Source organism: Poromitra crassiceps (assembly GCF_964638095.1).
Source record: "Poromitra crassiceps genome assembly, chromosome: 1".
In the NCBI taxonomy this organism is placed as follows: Eukaryota; Metazoa; Chordata; class Actinopteri; order Beryciformes; family Melamphaidae; genus Poromitra; species Poromitra crassiceps.
In genome coordinates, this window is record NC_139623.1 from 5,839,856 (window position 1) to 5,858,735 (window position 18,880).

An 18,880-nucleotide genomic window follows, 5' to 3' on the forward strand; every position below is an offset into this window, starting at 1 on the left:
CACAGTGACTTGAGACCTGACTTGGCTCGTCCTCAAAAGACCTGACACTCGACTCTGAATCATGAACAATATATATATATATATATTTTGGTGCATTAACATTAAGGAAATATCTGCAAACACTCATCCATAAGAGACTTGCACAACTCCTGAACAGTGGTTAAAGCCCCCCTCCACTCAGTTTTCCGCCGGTGTACAATCCTGGGTGTTACAGTGAAACGCAAATCTGCACGTGCCGTAATAAACTACGTCACCAGTCTAATCTTTTGCACCAAAGTCTGTCTATTGGTAAGAACCGAAGGATTCTACCTTGTTCCACTGCAACATCATGGCTGGAGCACTGTTGTCCAAAAAGGATAAGAGCCTCGCTCCTGCCTTCAATATGATCTTTGTCTCACTTCCAGCCGATAGACCGGAAACAGTATGGCTGCCTCTATCTCCGCAAAATGTTCGTCCAAAAGGCACAATATTGTTATAAATATCAACAACCAGCCAACAGATATCAAAGCTGCTGGGCTTATATGGAAAATATATGGAAAGAGCGTAACTCTAACTGGTTAAAAGTGACTATCGCAGCGTTTTGAGCCAGAACACTACATTAGCAAACGTAGCGGCCAAGCTAATGGCAGATTGTATTCACTGTAATTAGGGGTTCAAGCCCTGAAGGGGCTGAAGCCCTATTGTTTTTGTGCCGGTTTATTATTATTCTCGTTGTTCATCTGCCTCAACACAAATTCCCGTGAGTTGGTGAATGGCAGAGACCTGAAATTTGGCACAATGACACATATTGGGTGCTAGCTTCTGTTCAAGAAATATTTTTCGAATCGGCCTGAAGGTGGCGCTATAATTAAAGGTTATACGTTAAAGGGCCATAACTTCCACGCCGTTTGTCCGATTTTCCACATATCCACATATTCAGGTGACCCTGCTCTACAAATCTGCCTCAAGGACCCTCAAGGTCTGCCTGGAAAGTTTTTGAGATATAAGTTTGGAAAACACATTTTTGACAACTCCTAGACCATTTGACCGATTTCCACCAAAATCGCCAGGAAGCATCTATGGAGCAAGCTCTACAATCCTGATTTTGGGATTTTTTAAATCTACTTTCGTTTCGGGGATATTAACCCTTAAGTGAGAGGGCGTGGCCTCCGCAAAATTGTCATAACTTAATGAGCGATTAACGAATCGTCACAAAACTTGGTGGAGATGTTCGGAGATCATCACAGACTGTGTCAAATTTTGTGCAATTCTACCAAAAGGGGGCGCGATAAACGCCAGAAATGGGCGTGGCCTAACACAAAAAAGGCCGTAACTCCGCACCTGTTTGTCCAATTATTGCAAAACCTGACAGATATATCAAGGAGGATGTCCTAGTCAAAATCAGAAGTTTTGTCATCATTGTTGAAAGTAGGCGGGGTCTATGGTGTAAGCATGTAATAGCGGTACATCAAGTCCATTCGCATAATCGGCTGCAAACTTCTCAGCTTCACCTGGAATGGCATTTCCGACATGCTATTTTGCGATTTGAGCAAAGGGGGGGGCGCCGCAGATGCCAAAAGTGGGCGTGGCCTAACACAAAAAAGGCAGTAACTTGCAGATATATCAAGGAGGCTGTACTAGTCAAAATAGGAAGTTTTGTCATAATTGGTGAAAATGGCAGGGCCTATGTAGTAATAACTATGTAATAGCTGATAAATCAAAATGAGTTGATACATCGCATAGACACGAGATTTGGCCCAATGACAGATATTGGTAACTATTACTAGCTCCAGCAATATTTCTTGAATCGGCCTGATGGGGGCGCTATAATTACAATCCAATTTTGAAAGGCCATATCTCCCATGTCGTTTCTCCAATTTTCAAGCAACTTTTTTCCACACGTTCACCTGAACGTGCTCTACAAATTTGCCTCAAGGACTATTAGGGGTTCAATTTGGGCAAGGCTTGAACCCCTGCTATCGCCGCTTGCGGCTATATTATTAAATATTGTATTTGTCTATGACACGTCACTCGTTAGACAACATAATATCTGACGTCAGCACCCATTGTGCTAGAAACGGGTGCTGACGTCAGATATTATGAGCTATATTTTAAGACTTTGATCCCAAAATAAGGTTATTTGTCAACAAAATACAGTGGCAAACACTTTGGCTAATTAGCAGAGCAGGAAAAAACACAGCTACAGATTACATTTCTTAAAAATTACAAAACTGACTGGAGGGGGGCTATATGACCAAAAGCCCCCTAAGACCAAAACAAAATGCATGATGGACATATGAATTGACCAAGCACGGACCTCCTTATTTGCAACTCGTGGGGTGGTACATTTTAAACAATGCACGCAGAGAGCCGGACTTCCGTAACAGAACAGCCAATCAGAGGCTTGCCGCAGCTTTTCTTGCGGCAAAACCCGGAAATGCTGACTTGTGATTCAGACCCTCCGTCGCTGAAAGTGATGACGTATGACAACCACGTGAGACTAGGCTGCGATTAACGATTATTTTCACTATCGATTAATCTGACGATTATTTTCTCAGTTAATCGATTAGTCGTTTGGTCAAGACACTTGTGACATTTAGGGGGCATGGTGGTGCAGTGGTAAGCGCCGTCGCCTCACAGCTAGAAGGTCCTGGGTTCGATTCCCACCTGGGACGCTGTGAGCGCTGAAGGAGTGCGTGCCCGTCCGCATGTCCTCGAGTGCCCACCGTCCGGGTGGGGTCGTCAAAAGGGCCTTTCTGTGTGGAGTTTGCATGTTCTCCCCGTGCCCCCTGGGGGTTTCCTTCATATAGGAACCCCTTCACCAAAACATGCAATATCCTGGTCGTGGTGAAAAATGTTGATCACTTTTTCCCCAAAGTCCAAGATGACATCATCGAATGTCTTCTTTTGTCCTGACCTAGAGTCCACAACCCAAAGATAATCAGTTTACTGTCATATTAATTCATTAATTCATTAATTTATAGATGAATCAATAATAAAAAATACTTAATTATTTAAAGGATGGCTTTACCAGTAATCAATCCACTTTTGTCAGGAGGCAGCAGAGTGTGTGTCTTGTTTGTCTCTCTCCCTCTGTGTTCCCCCTCCCTTGTTTCTGTACAGTGGGTGGAGTTCCTGCACCTGGCACCTGCCCATGTGCTTACAATACATTACCCAGACTATATTATACAAAGTGGGTTGATTACCGGTAAAGCCATCCTTTAATTAATTTTCTGTCGATCGATTAATCGACTAATGGTTGCAGCTCTGGTTTGCTGTGTCACAGATTGTAACTGTGTGTTTGTGTGTGTAGATGATGACATCAGACAGTCAGAGGGCTTTAAAAACGTGTCGCTAGGCAACGTGCTGGCTGTAGCCTACGCTACACAGAAGGACAAGCTTACCTTCTTGGAGGAGGAGGACAAGGTAAGACACACAAACGCGCACACACACACACACACACACACACATACAGGGTTCCCACTGGTCCTTGAAATCCTTGAAAGTTTGTGAATTTTGGGGGGGTGTTTTACGACACATTCAAGCCTCTCTTTTTCAGTTGTGTAACAGTAATTATCCGTGTCTCAAACTATGCCGTGTTGGGTCCTTGAATTTGATGGAATTGGGCCTGGAATTTGTTGTTTTAAGAAGGTGTGGGAACCCTGCAACACACACACCCTCCTAATTATCTTGTACTTTAGGGAAACTAAGTCTCTCTTAGGTAAATGTTACGGAATATGTCATCCTCCGATGTGAAAGTGATGCAAGGGGAGTCGTGGATAATTGTGTTACGCCTTTCGTTCCGCCAGTGGAGGTAGTCATAGCGCTGCATAGTCATAGCGCCGGATCGGGCTCCATCCCGCCTCCACCTGAAAGCGTAGGAGCGGCGACACGGAACGGTGTGAATGGTCAGTTCATTCATAAAAAGATTACAGGCAAACCACCTCACACAGCAAGAAAGGCATAAGTAAGAAAAAAAAAAAAAGTAGCCTATACAATCATGACTGCAACAGGGGCACCAGGAGGAGTGCTCCGTGCCTACACTATGAGTAAGTAGGTTAGGCTATTCATGCTCAAACGATGTTGACATGTAAAATTAACGGATATAATAATAAGCTTCAGAGGACGTCTCTTAGCGTGCATCTGTCTGTGGCGAGTCAGTCTGAGGATATTCCCTCTGTTCTTCAGTCTCTCCTCAAAACAATCCCAATTGGGGAACCCAGCTCCAGAACTGCAATCTGTCTAGCCTGTTGTGCGTTCTCTTACAAAAACTACTAACGTTATAGTAGTCATGTGCATTTATAGCCTACTCCCCCGACGACGAGTAACGTTATGCAGACTGCAGCTGTTTGACATGCGGGCGCTTTCAGAACGGATGCTAATTAGGCTACTTCATGGGATTCATTTTGCTTTACAAAAAACTGGAACCAAAAGATAAGAAGTAGCCTTGTAGGCTACCTAATAGATGATGGTGCCTCTGTGATCCATAAAGTTGTTCAGATGAATATTGAAAGCCATGTTACCATGCTGCATGTGGACAACACTTTCTGCATTGTGGGCATATTAAGGGGAGCTCTCATCAGACTCGTCTTTTATCCTTTGATGTTCTTAACGACCAGCTGCCCGTTGAGAGCTGCTGGCGTACATCGATGTTTGGTTGTTGAATGAATTCCTTCATCATGCAGTAGTCTAGGCTACACTAACCTATGAGAATATTAATTTAGGCTACTAGGAGGAGCTGGGTGGAAATGCCTCCCCTCGTCTTATTTCAATCCGGGAGGGGTGGATGTAACCTGAAAGCGCACCCTGGGGCGGAAATATGGTGGGGCTGCTTGGCTCTGTGTGAAAACAATTTCTGTGGCAAGACTGCCGGCGTTGCGGGCCTTCAGAATGGCAATATTGCGCAGATCTCTGTGTGAAAGTGGCTTTAGACACTCACAAATTCCTACCTTTTCATGTGTGTGGGGCAGGATGTGTATATACAGTGGAAGGGCCCGTCGTTCGAGGTGCAGGTTGGACTTCATGAGCTACTCGGCCACGGCAGCGGCAAGCTGTTTGTCCAGGTCAGTCACACACACACACACACACATATCCAGGTCAGTGCGGCCAATATGGCGTAATTACGGTGGGGGCAAGGCCACCGCAGCCGTAAACGCGTGTCGCCAGATTTTTCTAGCAGCGCGCCGCACCGCTCTGCTCGGCTTTGCAGGGAGACAATAGATCCATGGGAGAGACAGGAACAGAAATGAAATGAAGAAGTAGGCAGGCTACACTGAGCCATGTTTTGACCACATTTCTTTAGTTAGTTTAGTTAGTTTTTAGTCATTTCAAGTAATGTGCTGTGTTGAGACAGATCTAGGCCTATTTACATTCAATAAAAACAGGGTTGGCGATTCTATTCATGTGCTGATACAATCGTTTGAGAGTGAAACCGCAGTCTACTGAACATAATGGCATTCCATTGACTTTTAATTGCATTTCATTGACTTTATCATGGGCCATTCACTGTACTATGTAAACAGCGGTGCTCTGAGCAGCACTCTGAGTCAGATATGAGGAAGAGATGAGGAATTACTCAGTTTTACAGTAATTGTCAGGACTTTGACCTGGATTCATCAAGAACACAGCTCATTTCCAATATACAGTATATTGATTTTCAGCAGAAAAAAGTGGAAAAAGTGTTGAGTATCTCTTTAAGAATCGCAATCCTTTCAAGAATCGATTTTTTTCGGAGCACCCCTAGAACTTATACAGTATATAAGCAATCAGTTATAAGCAACCACAGTAACAATTAAATGTCTAATATTTGCAGTACTCTTGCCAATTTATTTGTTAAACTAAGTTAAACTGCTTCAGCATTATTTTTTGCTGATGTTAAAGGAGTCAGGTTTTATTGCTTTCTCTTCTAAATGTTTAATTTACTGACATTGGATATAAGAATAACTGATGATTAAATAAAATGTGATTCAGTTGCTGTTTCCCTTGATTGGCTGAGGTCTTTCTCTGAGAGCTGTGTGTCCTCTGTCTCCCCCCACAGGATGACAAGGGCAAGTTCAACTTTGACCAGACCAAAGTGATCAACCCGGAGACTGGAGAACAGGTGGGTGTGTGCCGTGCGTGCATGTGCCTGTGTGCCTACCTGCTACCCGGTGATAACACCCTGTGTTTAAGTATGTGCTAAGCTATCAAAAGATAAATCAAGGTGTGTGTGTTGAAAAAAACAAAAAACTCCAAGGCACTCTCCTTTAAAAAAGTTAAAATGCCTTTATTTACATGGCAATGTCATATTAGACTTTACAAATCAAGGTGTGTGTGTCCTGTAGGTGTCCAGTTGGTATCGGGGCAGTGAGACGTGGGACAGTAAATTCTCCACCATCGCCTCATCATATGAAGAATGCCGTGCTGAGTGTGTGGGACTCTACCTCTGCCTTAAGAAGGAAGTACTCAGGTATATGGCATGTTGTCAGTAGGGCTTTCACAAACGATCAAACCCACTATGTCCCGTCTATGTTATTACTGCAGTCAAACAGTCGCTATCTCCAGCTCAGACAAGTTGCTGGGGTTTAGTGGCTCATTTGTAAACAGCCTCTCAGAGCCAATCAGGACTCTGCTATTACACATAGCCCCAGGGTTGGTCCCGCCTACATTAGTTAACACTTTACTGGCTGTTTTTGAGACCTTTTTGGGGCCGGTGTGCAGCATGCACAGCAGGGCCCTTACATTCCACTCAGTCGCTGCATTTGAGCACAGATTCAGGTGATGTAATGTCTTTCCACTTTCCAGTCCGGTAGGTGGCGGTAATGCACCTCTGGCTAATATTGTGGCTAGCTCGTTACAAGGAGGACGCTGCGGCATTAAAGTTGAGAGCCTGTGTCCCAGTTCACTTGAAGGCAACACGACGTTGCCTTGAACCAATGGTGACTGGTGAAAAGTGAAAAAAGCTCTCTCTGACTCTGTCTGCTTCCCTCTCTGCTCGCTCTCTGGCCAGTCCTTCAGTCCTCACTGCAGCACCCCAACACACAGGAGGACAGACACAGCGAAAATGGCAGCGGCTTCGTCTTGCAAGCCGCCCAACGCTTGTAGAAAAAGCAGATGCACGAAGCGAAATATGGAAATATTTTGTATACGTTGCCGACAGCGAAGGCAAGCCCGTGGACACATCGAAACCAGTGTGTAAAAGGTGCTTCAACGCGACCCAAGCGAAAGGCTCAAACACATCGAACCTGGCTAAACATCTTGCCGACAGGCACCCCGACCTGTTCAAAGAGTTTAAAGACCGACAGGTTAGCGAACGTGAACGATAAACATACATGCCCTCAAATAAGTCAAACGATATTGTGTGACAAGCGAACTTGTTTCACTGAAAACGTTCGCTTGTCACAATAGCCTACTCGTTTACAGTGAAACACGAGGCAATGTGCTGGAGCACAGATCTGCCAAGGAGCAAGTCATGACATGTAACGTTTAGGGGAGGGGACATCAGATGACTGCATACCATGTACAATATTTAATAACACTATGGCCCTCAATGCCAGTGTTATTAAAGCTATTACATGGTAAGCAGTCATCTGATCTCACCTATCCTAATATTTACAATAATCCCAATTATTAATTATATACGAATTCATTGTAAAAAAAACACCTAGCCTACACGTATGGGGGGGGGGGGGGGGGGGGGAATACACCACATAATAAGCCTACATTTCAATAGCCTACATTTATGTGTGAAAATAATATATATTACTAGATTAACCATAAATCTGGCACTTCATGTTAATGAAGCTTAAACCCAGGATTATTAACCCACATAGGCTACACTACAGCACAGGCACACTACAGTTGATGTGCACTAAAGTAGACTGAACACAAATGACTCAATACACCTTGGCAGAGTTCTGCACTTTACTGAGCACACCGGCCCTATGCCAGGTTTCGACCTGGCCTTGTTTGATGAGAATTGATCATTTTTATTGAGTCGGAGGGGAAATCTCCTGTCACTAGTCAACTACTTTTTGGGAGTAGTCGATGACTACTATTTTGTATTTTTGTATTTATTTATTTGCACACTATACAAAACTACCGGTAGATAAAAACCAAATTAAAAAATTACTGAATGTGACAGGAGAGGTCAAGAAGCCATGGGCTTATACAATGCACCTCCTCTACAAGGATAAAATATAAATCAAAAGTAAGCTACTAAATAAGCAAGAAGAAAATAAACTAAAACAAGAAACACAGAAAAAGAAAGTACAATGCAGTAGTCATGAATGCATTAGTTGTCAGCCACTCACTCTCTATGTCTCTGTCCTTGTGGATTTGATGTAGATATAGATGAGATGTATTTATATATTTTAAATTTAGATTTCAGTTTTTCAGTCAACCATTTAGATGAAGCTGCTGTGCTGATGATAAAGAACTGTTTTGTCTCTGTTTGTTCATTTGTTTTTTAATCTGTCCATCCGTCCTGCCAGATACCGCTGAGCAGATTTTGACGAAACATAGGGAAATTATGAATCTCACTGTTGCATTTCGTCTTTTCCGAAATTCCACTGATTACAATGACAGGTCAGATCAAGGTGAGAGTGAGATATATGATACTGTATGTGTGATGCGTGCTGACACGTTAAGTGTGTGTGTTGCAGTATCTTCGGCCATGAGGGCCAGGATGCAGAGGACGTGGTCTACATCAACTGGCTGAACATGGTCAGAGCCGGACTGCTCGGCCTGGAGTTCTACACACCAGAGAGCAAGAGCTGGAGACAGGTACTCCTCTATCCCTCTCTCTCTCTCTGTCCCTCTCTCTTTCCGTGTTCCAGTTGCACTGGGAACTAGGAATCTCCCAGTTCAAAGGTCTGCACCAAGATGGCAGCTCCGTGCTTCAACAGTAGTGAAAGTTGTACTAAATACTGTTTAGTAGCACTTCTGTCTTATTTGTGTCTCATTAAATCAGTCATACACACAGTACTGTCTAACTTCTATCTGTGGACATGTTGCTACCGCGTGTATGCGCAAAGTACCGTGTAATGCATTGTTATCCACTGTTATTTGCTAACAATGGTTAGCCTGGCTACAGCTAACCCTGGCTGATTTTCCGACTGTTTTACTGGAACGGCACATGGTCAACTTGGGTGCAACGTCACTCAACTGTTACATTCTTAGTTCCCAATGCAGCTGGAACGCGGCATCTGTCTCTCTCTCTCTGTCTGTCTCTGTTCCTCTCTTGCAACAAAGTAATAATGAATCACAACCTGGATTTATATATCACTTTTCAAAGGGCTTTGAGAACAGTGTTTACAAGACAAGTCCACATACAATATCAACGGTTTGCGTTTCTTACTGCACAAGCACTTCTTACTGGCTGGCCCAGTTTCATGTGTGCCTGTGTTATTTCATAATTGCTCGCTGTAAGTCTGTTTCAGTGTTTACATAAGTGTCAGGAGATGTATATTTCTGTGTGTGTGTGTGTGTGTGTGTGTGTGTGTGTGTGTGTGTGTGTGTAGGCCCACATGCAAGCTCGTTTTGTGATCCTGCGTGTGTTGCTGGAGGCGGGAGAGGGCCTGGTGGGGCTGGAGGAGGTGACGGGACAGGACGGCCGGCCTGACGCTCACATCACACTGAACCGCACCAAGATCCACACTGTGGGCAAGGATGCCATCCACAGGTTCCTCTGCAAACTGCAGGTATATCTATAGAAAGCCCTATTTTGTTCTTTTTAGGCCGGTGCCTGCACTGGCCTATATGACCATGTCTGTCCCAATCACTGCATACACGACTCCTGGCACACTTTCATCAAGATGGGCTTTTACTTTGAAATTGGTTTTATTTGAAGAATGTCCAGTTTCGGACTTCCTGTCTGCCCTGATCTGATCTTGTTCAGCTTGACAGAGTCGTTCACGGGCGCAGAGGGTCCGCGCCCATGGTCCGCGCAGAAAAATAGAAATCGAGGCTATCCTGGTTTTCCGGCCAATTGGGCTCGAAATATCGATTGTGTAAAAATGTCTAAATTTGTTTACTGTGTACTGTATAAACGGTTCGGTATTGGAAGTTCCCAAAGTTCGGTACCATCACTAACTGGTCGTTGTTGTGCTTTTGAAATGAAGTTGCGGGATTACTTGTCTAATTAACGTTACACGCGACGCAACAAATAAACAAACACACATTTCCCAGTGTCTCTGCCATCACACTGGACATCAACACTAGCGGGAGACTTCTCCCCTTCCAGCAAATATACATGAATGTTATGCGTAAGGAACATGAACATCTTACCGAGAGGCAGAGAGCTAAGCTAAGTAGCTAACAGCTGAGCTAAGTAGGCTATAGCTAGCGTGTTAGCCGATCTGAAAAGCATGTAAACAGCGGTGAGATTAGTGAGAGAGTCGGTGAAAGGAGGAGAGACCCGCGAGTGCTTGTGCAGAACTAGTGCATGTTGTGTCCAGCGGGTATCTCTCCAGCCTCCTGCACATGACGCGTTCAAGAGCCGTCGGGAAAGCGTGACATCTGTAATGTGTCACAACAAAATAAATAACCTGGGTTACCCTTAGGCGGCGTTCACACCCAAAGCGCTTTTTTCAGTCAGAACGCTATGAAAATCATGTTGAGAGCGCTTCCATTGTGCACAAAACACAGCGCACGGAGCGGTTTTTTTGTGCTCCATTTGTTTTCCCCTGTAGTCGCGTGCAGTACAGATCAGAACACAACGACCACACGGACGGTGACCAGCTAGTTTTGTCTGTTTGATGTTGTTCACTGTCAACATGAAAGCCAGATTATTGCTAATTCTGGCAGCAGCAGAGGTTGAAAATCCCTCCGGAGGAGAAAAGGTAGGAAGAGTGAAAAAAACGATCAGGGCGCTTTTCCTCAATGTTCCAGCGCTAAACGCCAGGTGCGTTAAGAGGAGGACGTCTAGCGCGTCCTTACATAGAGAATGAATTGCAGAAAGACGCTGGAAGCTCCAAAAACGCGTTTGGACTGAATGTAGCCTTACTATGTTATCGTGTGTTACTGGACAGACACACTAATAACTTTTCAGTCTGAGCCATTTTACATAGCCTATAGTGTGCTGTGCCAGTGCTGCAGTTTATATTTTTCTATTCTGTTTCTATTTTCAATGAGACAGGCAAAGGACCTGTCTCAAACATTGACTGATATCACAGGTTGTTGTGAAGAGTGCAATGTACATGGCTATATAATTTGTAAAGAGTGTAAAGAGAAATATTGTATTAACTCATTAAGTGCCATAGACGACCTAACTCGTCTTACATAATCCAGCGCTTAAGTGCCAAGGACGAGCTAACTCGTCTTACATAAACATTTTTTTTTTTTGACGGTGGGACATCAATCAACCCCTTTTACATCTTCGAGATAACTATTTGGAGCAAGAGCATGTGTGTAATCTATTTTACCGACCACTAAGTGGCGACAGAGACAGAGAGAAGCCACAGCCACGGGACCCAAAAGCCACGGGACCAAAAGCAGCCGCCTCCCGCGGAAATGGCTTGGCGATTTTACAGTCAGAAGCCCGGAGACACACACACAGAACGGACAGAGATCCCTTCCCCCCAGAGCCGCGGAGCAACGCGCGAACACACACACACACACACACACACACACACACACACACACCGCGGGAGCAAGCCATTCAAGGAAATGGCGACGCGATTTTACAGTAATCCATTTCAGACTCGTCTTGCCCGACAGGCAGACAGGCAGGCAGGCAGCAGCAACGCGCTTCTGACACGCCCGCTGTTAGAGCCAGGAGGAAGGAGGAGAAGACACACGGAGGGAGGAGTTTGAATGAGAGGGGTGTTTCCTGTTGTTATGGAGGAAATTACTGTTCAAAACTATTGTTTAGAATGTCTGACGGTCTTACTGATGCCAAAAATGAATGGTTAAAGTGACTGTTTCACAAAAAGCCATTTATCTCTGAATAAATTTCCAGACGCTGAAACCATGCTGTACTCAACGGCTAATATCTACATAACTACTAACTCTGCAAACTAACTCTTTTAGACAGAGAAAGCACACATTCTATTAGTTATTTTTAGATGATTGGTGTTCATGAATTCTTAACAGAAAAGAATCCTCGGCTGTTCTAAAATGAGCCAGAATCGTCAAAAACACCCCTGGCACAACTTACCTACAGGAATGAAAACATGGCTGGCACTCAATGTGTTAAGAGATGCATAGAGATAGCCTACATCAGTGGTTTCCAAACTTGTTGTGCCCATGGCACACCAAATGGCACGACAAAATCTCAAGGCACACCTACAGTATAAAGCCTAAGTCTATCTGTGCAAAATAGCCTCTATTACTCTTATCACTCTAAATGCTTTTTTATTTACTAATGTCAAATACAATTTGACAAAATATATTACTCTAGGAATTAATTTGAAACTTTGCAAAATGACTACATCAAAGCAGCAACACACCCACTTTTTGTATAGTTTTAGGCTATATTTGCAATTGCAATAATGCAAAATCCCAAGGCACACCAGTGTGCCTAGGCACACCATTTGGGAACCACTGGCCTACATTATGGCGTTGTTCTAACACAGAGAGACATTCAGTTAATATGGCATTATTCTTCTAACACAGAAACATTCAGTTAGTTATTCTTCTAATACAGAAACATTTAGTTAATATGGTGGTCTTCTAACACCAGAGAGACACATTTCAAAAGGTGTCCTTCAATCCCACAGTGTTAAGGGTGTTACTAAACCTTGAATTTGTGAATGTGATCAACCTTGTGGACATTCTGTTTCTTATCCATTAGGTATCGAGTATCGTATCTGTATCGAGTATCGAAGCAGATATTTATGGTTTATCGTATTGTTTAAAATAATCCATAATATCCTGCATCCCTAAACACAAACAGGGAAAAAAGGTGGAAAATCAGTGTTCATTGTTAAAATGTGTTTCTACTTTTTTCCCAAATCAAGACAACCATTACACAAATGTTAGTTATACACAAAAGTGGGATTACAAAATATGCCTGCCTGGGAAACAAATGTGTATGGCTGGTACAAGTTCAAATCGGCCAGCCTCTTTGGCTGCCGGACGCAAAAGTTAATTTCCAACACGGACAGGAATGCCCCACCACAGCTAAAGCTGTAGATTGGCAAGGACCTCATGGGTATACATGGGTGAAGATCCCATGCAGCGGCCGTATGCCAGGTTTCGACCTGGCCTTGTTTTTATTTGTGGAAACTGCGCCCCCACAGTTACAGATGCTAACGTTAATGAATGCTACACGTCCCTGTTTGTACATTCATCAGTCTTATTTTACTGTTTCTGCTTGTACTCTCTACTTCGCTTACCTTTCTGCAGCGCTTGCAACTGATTCGCTGGGAGAAAATAGCTCCAAATATCCCCATATGTTGCCTCAACTTGTTTTAGTGAGAGAAGTGGCTAATCGCGCCGCTAATCAAGCTAGCAAGCGGAACACACTGTACTTCCTATACGTACTTCACAATAAAAGCATCCTGTTAGTTTGTCAGCAGAAAAGTTTTAATTTGAAGGAGCTGTGCAGGAATTGAAGATAAAATTTCCAGGCAACTTGACACTGTCAAGCTGCTCCGGGATGCCGCCACCAAAAATCCATAATGTAGGATCAGGCCTTCGGAGGGCGGTATGGGAATGCTAGAGGCACCATATCCGTATTAGAAGTCACTGTACCATCCAAAATCATCAAAAAGCTGTTTTATTAAGGTTAAAAAAAAAAGTTATTTCCAGTTACTATAACCTTGTATTAACATGTTAGTAATGTGCTCTGGCTGTGTTGTAGGTGTTGAAGTCGACGGCGGACGTGGAGGGGGGCAGGGCTTTGTATGAAGGCTACTCTGCTGTTGATGACAGCGGCTCTCACAACCTCCTGCGTCTGCGGGAGACGGTGCTGCTGAGGAAGGAAGCTCGTAAGATGTTCGTCCAGGCCAACACCAGAGTGAATGGTACGTACCTGTCAGTGGACTTCATTCACAGTCCCTCACTTGCTCACAGACTTCTCTATACCCTTTTACCTTTATTCTACCATGGAATTTCACGACACCAGTGAACTTTTTGCAGTCATCAGCTGTCATTCAAATTCAAATTCTGACAGTCAGTTTGTGCTTCCTTGTTGCCCTAGCGATATGATTTTCTTTCACAAACGATAGTTCCAGCTGACATGCGCAAAATGGACAAGAAGTTCCTTATAGCCATTCAAAGCTTCCCAGGTCTCTGTTCCTGTAGTCTTTCAAATAAAAGCTGTAAACCTCTCAAACGACACTTGGGAGAACGGTTGCATCCATAACGGCAGTTGTTAGTAAGCTCTGCAGTAATCTTTTTTTACCACGGCATATTCGGGCGAGTCAGTCAGTCAGTCCGGGACGCTCACTGCAGTGCCGATTTGTGAGATTGCCTCTCGTTTCCTGACGGGGCGGTGTTTGAACATCACGGTGCTTTTTTTAAAGGTCCCAATTCGTGCAGCTGTAACCTCTTAAAAACGTGTGTCTCTGGTCCATAAAACATGATTCTGGATTAATTTGTCGAAAATATAGCAACCCCGTTTGTTGTGACGGAGTTGTCACTTCCTCATCTCGTTGCGTCCCAAGAATGGTCTGTTTCTATAATATATTCAGAACTAACAGTTCCCATTGGCCGCTGAGGGAGAGCCCGCCCCAGGCTCCCAGCGGCCAATCAGATTAGCGTCTGTGGACCAGCACGCTAGGTTGCGAGCTATCGCTAACTTAACGGTTGCTACGCTAAAGAGGACATCTCAAAATGCCTAGACTTACCGAATGCACCGCCGCAGTTGCTGAATCACGTACAGTTGGCGTCGCTCCAGCTAGAAGTGTTAATTTTGTGGCTATAGACAAAATGGTGCAGATAGCTTGTGTGAGAGAGACCCGCGCAGTATGCTTGAGGACCATCGTGACGTCCCGATACCCCGTCTGGGGAACAGAGCGTTTGGGGGCGTGGCTTGAAGGAGACTGCAGGGGGAAGCTGGATAGGGACAAATCCAACTGTGGCAGTTCTGAGCTTGTGACCACTCATTACAGGGAGGGATGACAGCAGTATATATGCATTTACAAGTAAAAACAGCTTTTGCACGGAATGGGACCTTTAAGGTTATTTTCTGGGGCATTTTGCCTTTATTTCATAGGACAGCACGTGCTAGACAGTGACAGGAAAGCAGGTAGGGAGAGAGGGGAGGACATGCAGCAAATGACCGCAGGTCGGAGCCGAACCCGGGTCGGCTGCACGAAGGACCAAGCCCCAATGGCACGCACTCCACCAGGTGAGCCACTAAGGGCCAATCACGGTGCTTAAATCTATACCCCCGCCCACCTGGGACGCCGGTGAAATTAGAACGATACGATGTAACGATACGATCAGATACGGGAAAGGAAAAGAAAGGAAAAAACAAATAAAAACGAAACGTAGGTATACATCGACACTCCAGTATCACAGCGTGGTGCCATCAGCCGCACAATGTGCCTACGTGCCCGCAAAATACGCTATGCATGGGAGCTCACACAAATGGGTCCGGGGGAGACCAGCTGGGCGAGTCACCCATCGGCCCTAACCTTGTCAAGGTAGACCAGAAACGGGTCCCAAACAGCTAGAAATCTCCCAAGTGAGTTCGTCCTCAGGAACCTGAGTCTCTCCATCCGTATAACAGAAATCATGTCCGCCAACCACAGCTGAAAAGAGGGTGGAGAGGGGGACTTCCATTCCTGCAGAATGAGTTTCTTGGCGACAATTGTCCCCTGTGTCAGATTGTTGCACAGCTGTAGGGAAGCCGAGAGAGGATTCCGAGCAGCCAAAGATGGCAAGTTCTGCCTCCGGTTGAAGGGTTATTTTGTAGGCCTTGGCGTACCAGTCAAATATTTTGGTCCAGAATCCGGTCAGTGAAGGGTAGAACCAGAAGGCATGAGACAGAGTGCCCTCTGACACCTGACACCTGTCACACAGCGGTGAGACAGACAGGTAAATCTTGTGCAACTTCTGCTTAGAATAGTGAAGACGGTGCCTGACTTTAAATTGGATTAGTTGGTGTCTACTATTAACTGAGCAGAGTTGTATCACAGAAAGACTCCTATCCCATATAATGTCAGATAAGTCAATGCCAAGTTCCCCCTGCCACACTTCTCTAATCCTCTCAGTAGAGGCCATGGTGCAGTTGTCAAACAGGCATACAAATCTAGAAATTAGATGCTTGGAGTGAGGAGGGCTCAGCAATACATCGAAAAAAGCATGTTCATTTGGGAGCACTTCAAAGGTGCGAATCTTGGATCGAACATAATTTCTGATTTGCAGGAATCTGAGCCAGTTCATGCCGGGCAACCCAAACTTCCTCTTCAGTAGATCAAGGGATGCAAAATGACCATCTATGTATAAGTATTTGATGGAAACTAGCCCCTTAACAAACGCACCTTCTGACATCCACACAACAAGCCCAGACAGTAGGCTGCTCTGAGCCGCCGCCCACACCTGTGTTATTAACAGACACACGGAGCAGGAGGACAACAAGCCCGGGAGACCTAACGTTACTCAACACACATCAGCTACAGGGCTTTTCCTGCATAGAGAATGATGAGGCGGCCATCACATTTCGCTTGGCTTCCAGCTCTCAGAGGCTCTCGGACACCTCAAAACACTATATTCTAACAAGCGTCGCACGGATTTCTGTAGTTACTAACTGCAAATGCGGCATTAACGTCACCTGACGGTGTTGGAGAAGACTGGACAAGGCTCTGCCTAAACTGCCAACAATTAAGAATGAAGTCAAACTTACTGCAGCAGCAGTTCTGAGCTCAGCACTCAGACGACGGTGTGGTGGGCTCGTGTGCGGTGTAGAACTCTATGCAAACAACGTTCAGAGAGCAAGAGAACTTAACAAGTAGAACTCTATGCAAACAACATTCAGAGAGCAATAGAACTTAACAAGTAGAACTCTATGCAAACAATGTTCAGACAGCAAGAGAACTTAACAAGTAGAACTCTATGCAAACAACGTTCAGAGAGCAAGAGAACTTAACAAGTAGAACTCTATGCAAACAACGTTCAGAGAGCAAGAGAACTTAACAAGTAGAACTCTATGCAAACAACATTCAGAGAGCAATAGAACTTAACAAGTAGAACTCTATGCAAACAACGTTCAGAGAGCAAGAGAACTTAACAAGTAGAACTCTATGCAAACAACATTCAGAGAGCAATAGAACTTAACAAGTAGAACTCTATGCAAACAATGTTCAGACAGCAAGAGAACTTAACAAGTAGAACTCTATGCAAACAACGTTCAGAGAGCAAGAGAACTTAACAAGTAGAACTCTATGCAAACAACGTTCAGAGAGCAAGAGAACTTAACAAGTAGAACTCTATGCAAACAACATTCAGAGAGCAATAGAACTTAACAAGTAGAACTCTATGCAAACAACGTTCAGAGAGCAAGAGAACTTAACAAGTAGAACTCTATGCAAACAACATTCAGAGAGCAATAGAACTTAACAAGTAGAACTCTATGCAAACAATGTTCAGACAGCAAGAGAACTTAACAAGTAGAACTCTATGCAAACAACGTTCAGAGAGCAAGAGAACTTAACAAGTAGAACTCTATGCAAACAACGTTCAGAGAGCAAGAGAACTTAACAAGTAGAACTCTATGCAAACAACATTCAGAGCAATAGAACTTAACAAGTAGAACTCTATGCAAACAACGTTCAGAGAGCAAGAGAACTTAACAAGTAGAACTCTATGCAAACAACGTTCAGAGAGCAATAGAACTTAACAAGTAGAACTCTATGCAAACAACGTTCAGAGAGCAATAGAACTTAACAAGTAGAACTCTATGCAAACAACATTCAGAGAGCAAGAGAACTTAACAAGTAGAACTCTATGCAAACAATGTTCAGACAGCAAGAGAACTTAACAAGTAGAACTCTATGCAAACAATGTTCAGAGAGCAAGAGAACTTAACAAGTAGAACTCTATGCAAACAACATTCAGAGAGCAAGAGAACTTAACAAGTAGAACTCTATGCAAACAATGTTCAGACAGCAAGAGAACTTAACAAGTAGAACTCTATGCAAACAATGTTCAGACAGCAAGAGAACTTGCGCTTATGTATTCTCTGTTTAGTATGAGAACAGCCTGAGCTGCCACAGAAATCAGGCAGGCGGAGGAGAGAAATGACAGAGTTCCCTGGCAGTCCTTTCAGAGAGCCATGGAATATCCACGTATATACTGTATAATATAGTGGAATTAATATTATAGTCAAATCGGATCTTCAGCATTGGTTAACGTTACATTTTCAAACTGTAATTGGTCATCATTTATGACTGCAACTAACGATTATTGTCATTATCGATTATTTGTTTGGTCTATAAAATGTCAGAAAATGGTGAAAAATGTCATTCAGTGTTTCCCAAAGCCCAAGATGATGTCACCAAATGTCTTGTTTTGTCCACAACCCGTACATATTGTGTTTACTGTTATAGACTATATATATATGTATGTTATATATGTATGTTATATATATACTATATAGTAAAGAAACCAGGAAACAATCACATTTTACAAGCTGGAATCAGAAATTCTTTACTTTTTTTTTAATTGCTCAAAACGATCAATTATGAAAATTGTTGTCAATTAATTTTCTGTCATCGACTAATCATTGCAGCTCTATCATCATTAGCTGTTAACTTGCAGCAGACTGATTAGACTATATTCAGACATTCTCATAATAGATTCAGCCCATTGAAACTTGGCTGAATATAATTAGGCTATGTAAATAATGATTTGTGGTGAAAACATGCCAGCTCAAAAGTCAAAACCTGTGACATGAACATCTCAGTCCAGCACATACTGTTTGACACTGAGACCACCTGTCCCTGAAAAGCTGTCTTGTCTGCGTGTGTTTTCC

At 43.8% G+C, this 18,880-nt stretch overlaps 1 protein-coding gene across 2 annotated transcripts in view; it reads left to right on the forward strand.

Moving 5' to 3' along the window:
- The window catches only part of dpp3 (dipeptidyl-peptidase 3), a 44,924-nt gene that overhangs the window by 23,989 nt on the left and 2,055 nt on the right, over positions 1 to 18,880 (forward strand). For both annotated transcript variants that reach the window (XR_014552649.1, XM_083635392.1), the window contains exons 12-18: positions 3,293 to 3,405; positions 4,950 to 5,042; positions 6,017 to 6,079; positions 6,303 to 6,427; positions 8,622 to 8,742; positions 9,480 to 9,659; positions 13,763 to 13,925. Coding sequence is in view for 1 of the 2 variants with exons in the window: in XM_083635392.1 (XP_083491518.1) it covers positions 3,293 to 3,405; positions 4,950 to 5,042; positions 6,017 to 6,079; positions 6,303 to 6,427; positions 8,622 to 8,742; positions 9,480 to 9,659; positions 13,763 to 13,925 (858 nt within the window). In the remaining variant the exon portion in view is untranslated. The remainder of the gene's footprint in view (positions 1 to 3,292; positions 3,406 to 4,949; positions 5,043 to 6,016; positions 6,080 to 6,302; positions 6,428 to 8,621; positions 8,743 to 9,479; positions 9,660 to 13,762; positions 13,926 to 18,880) is intronic.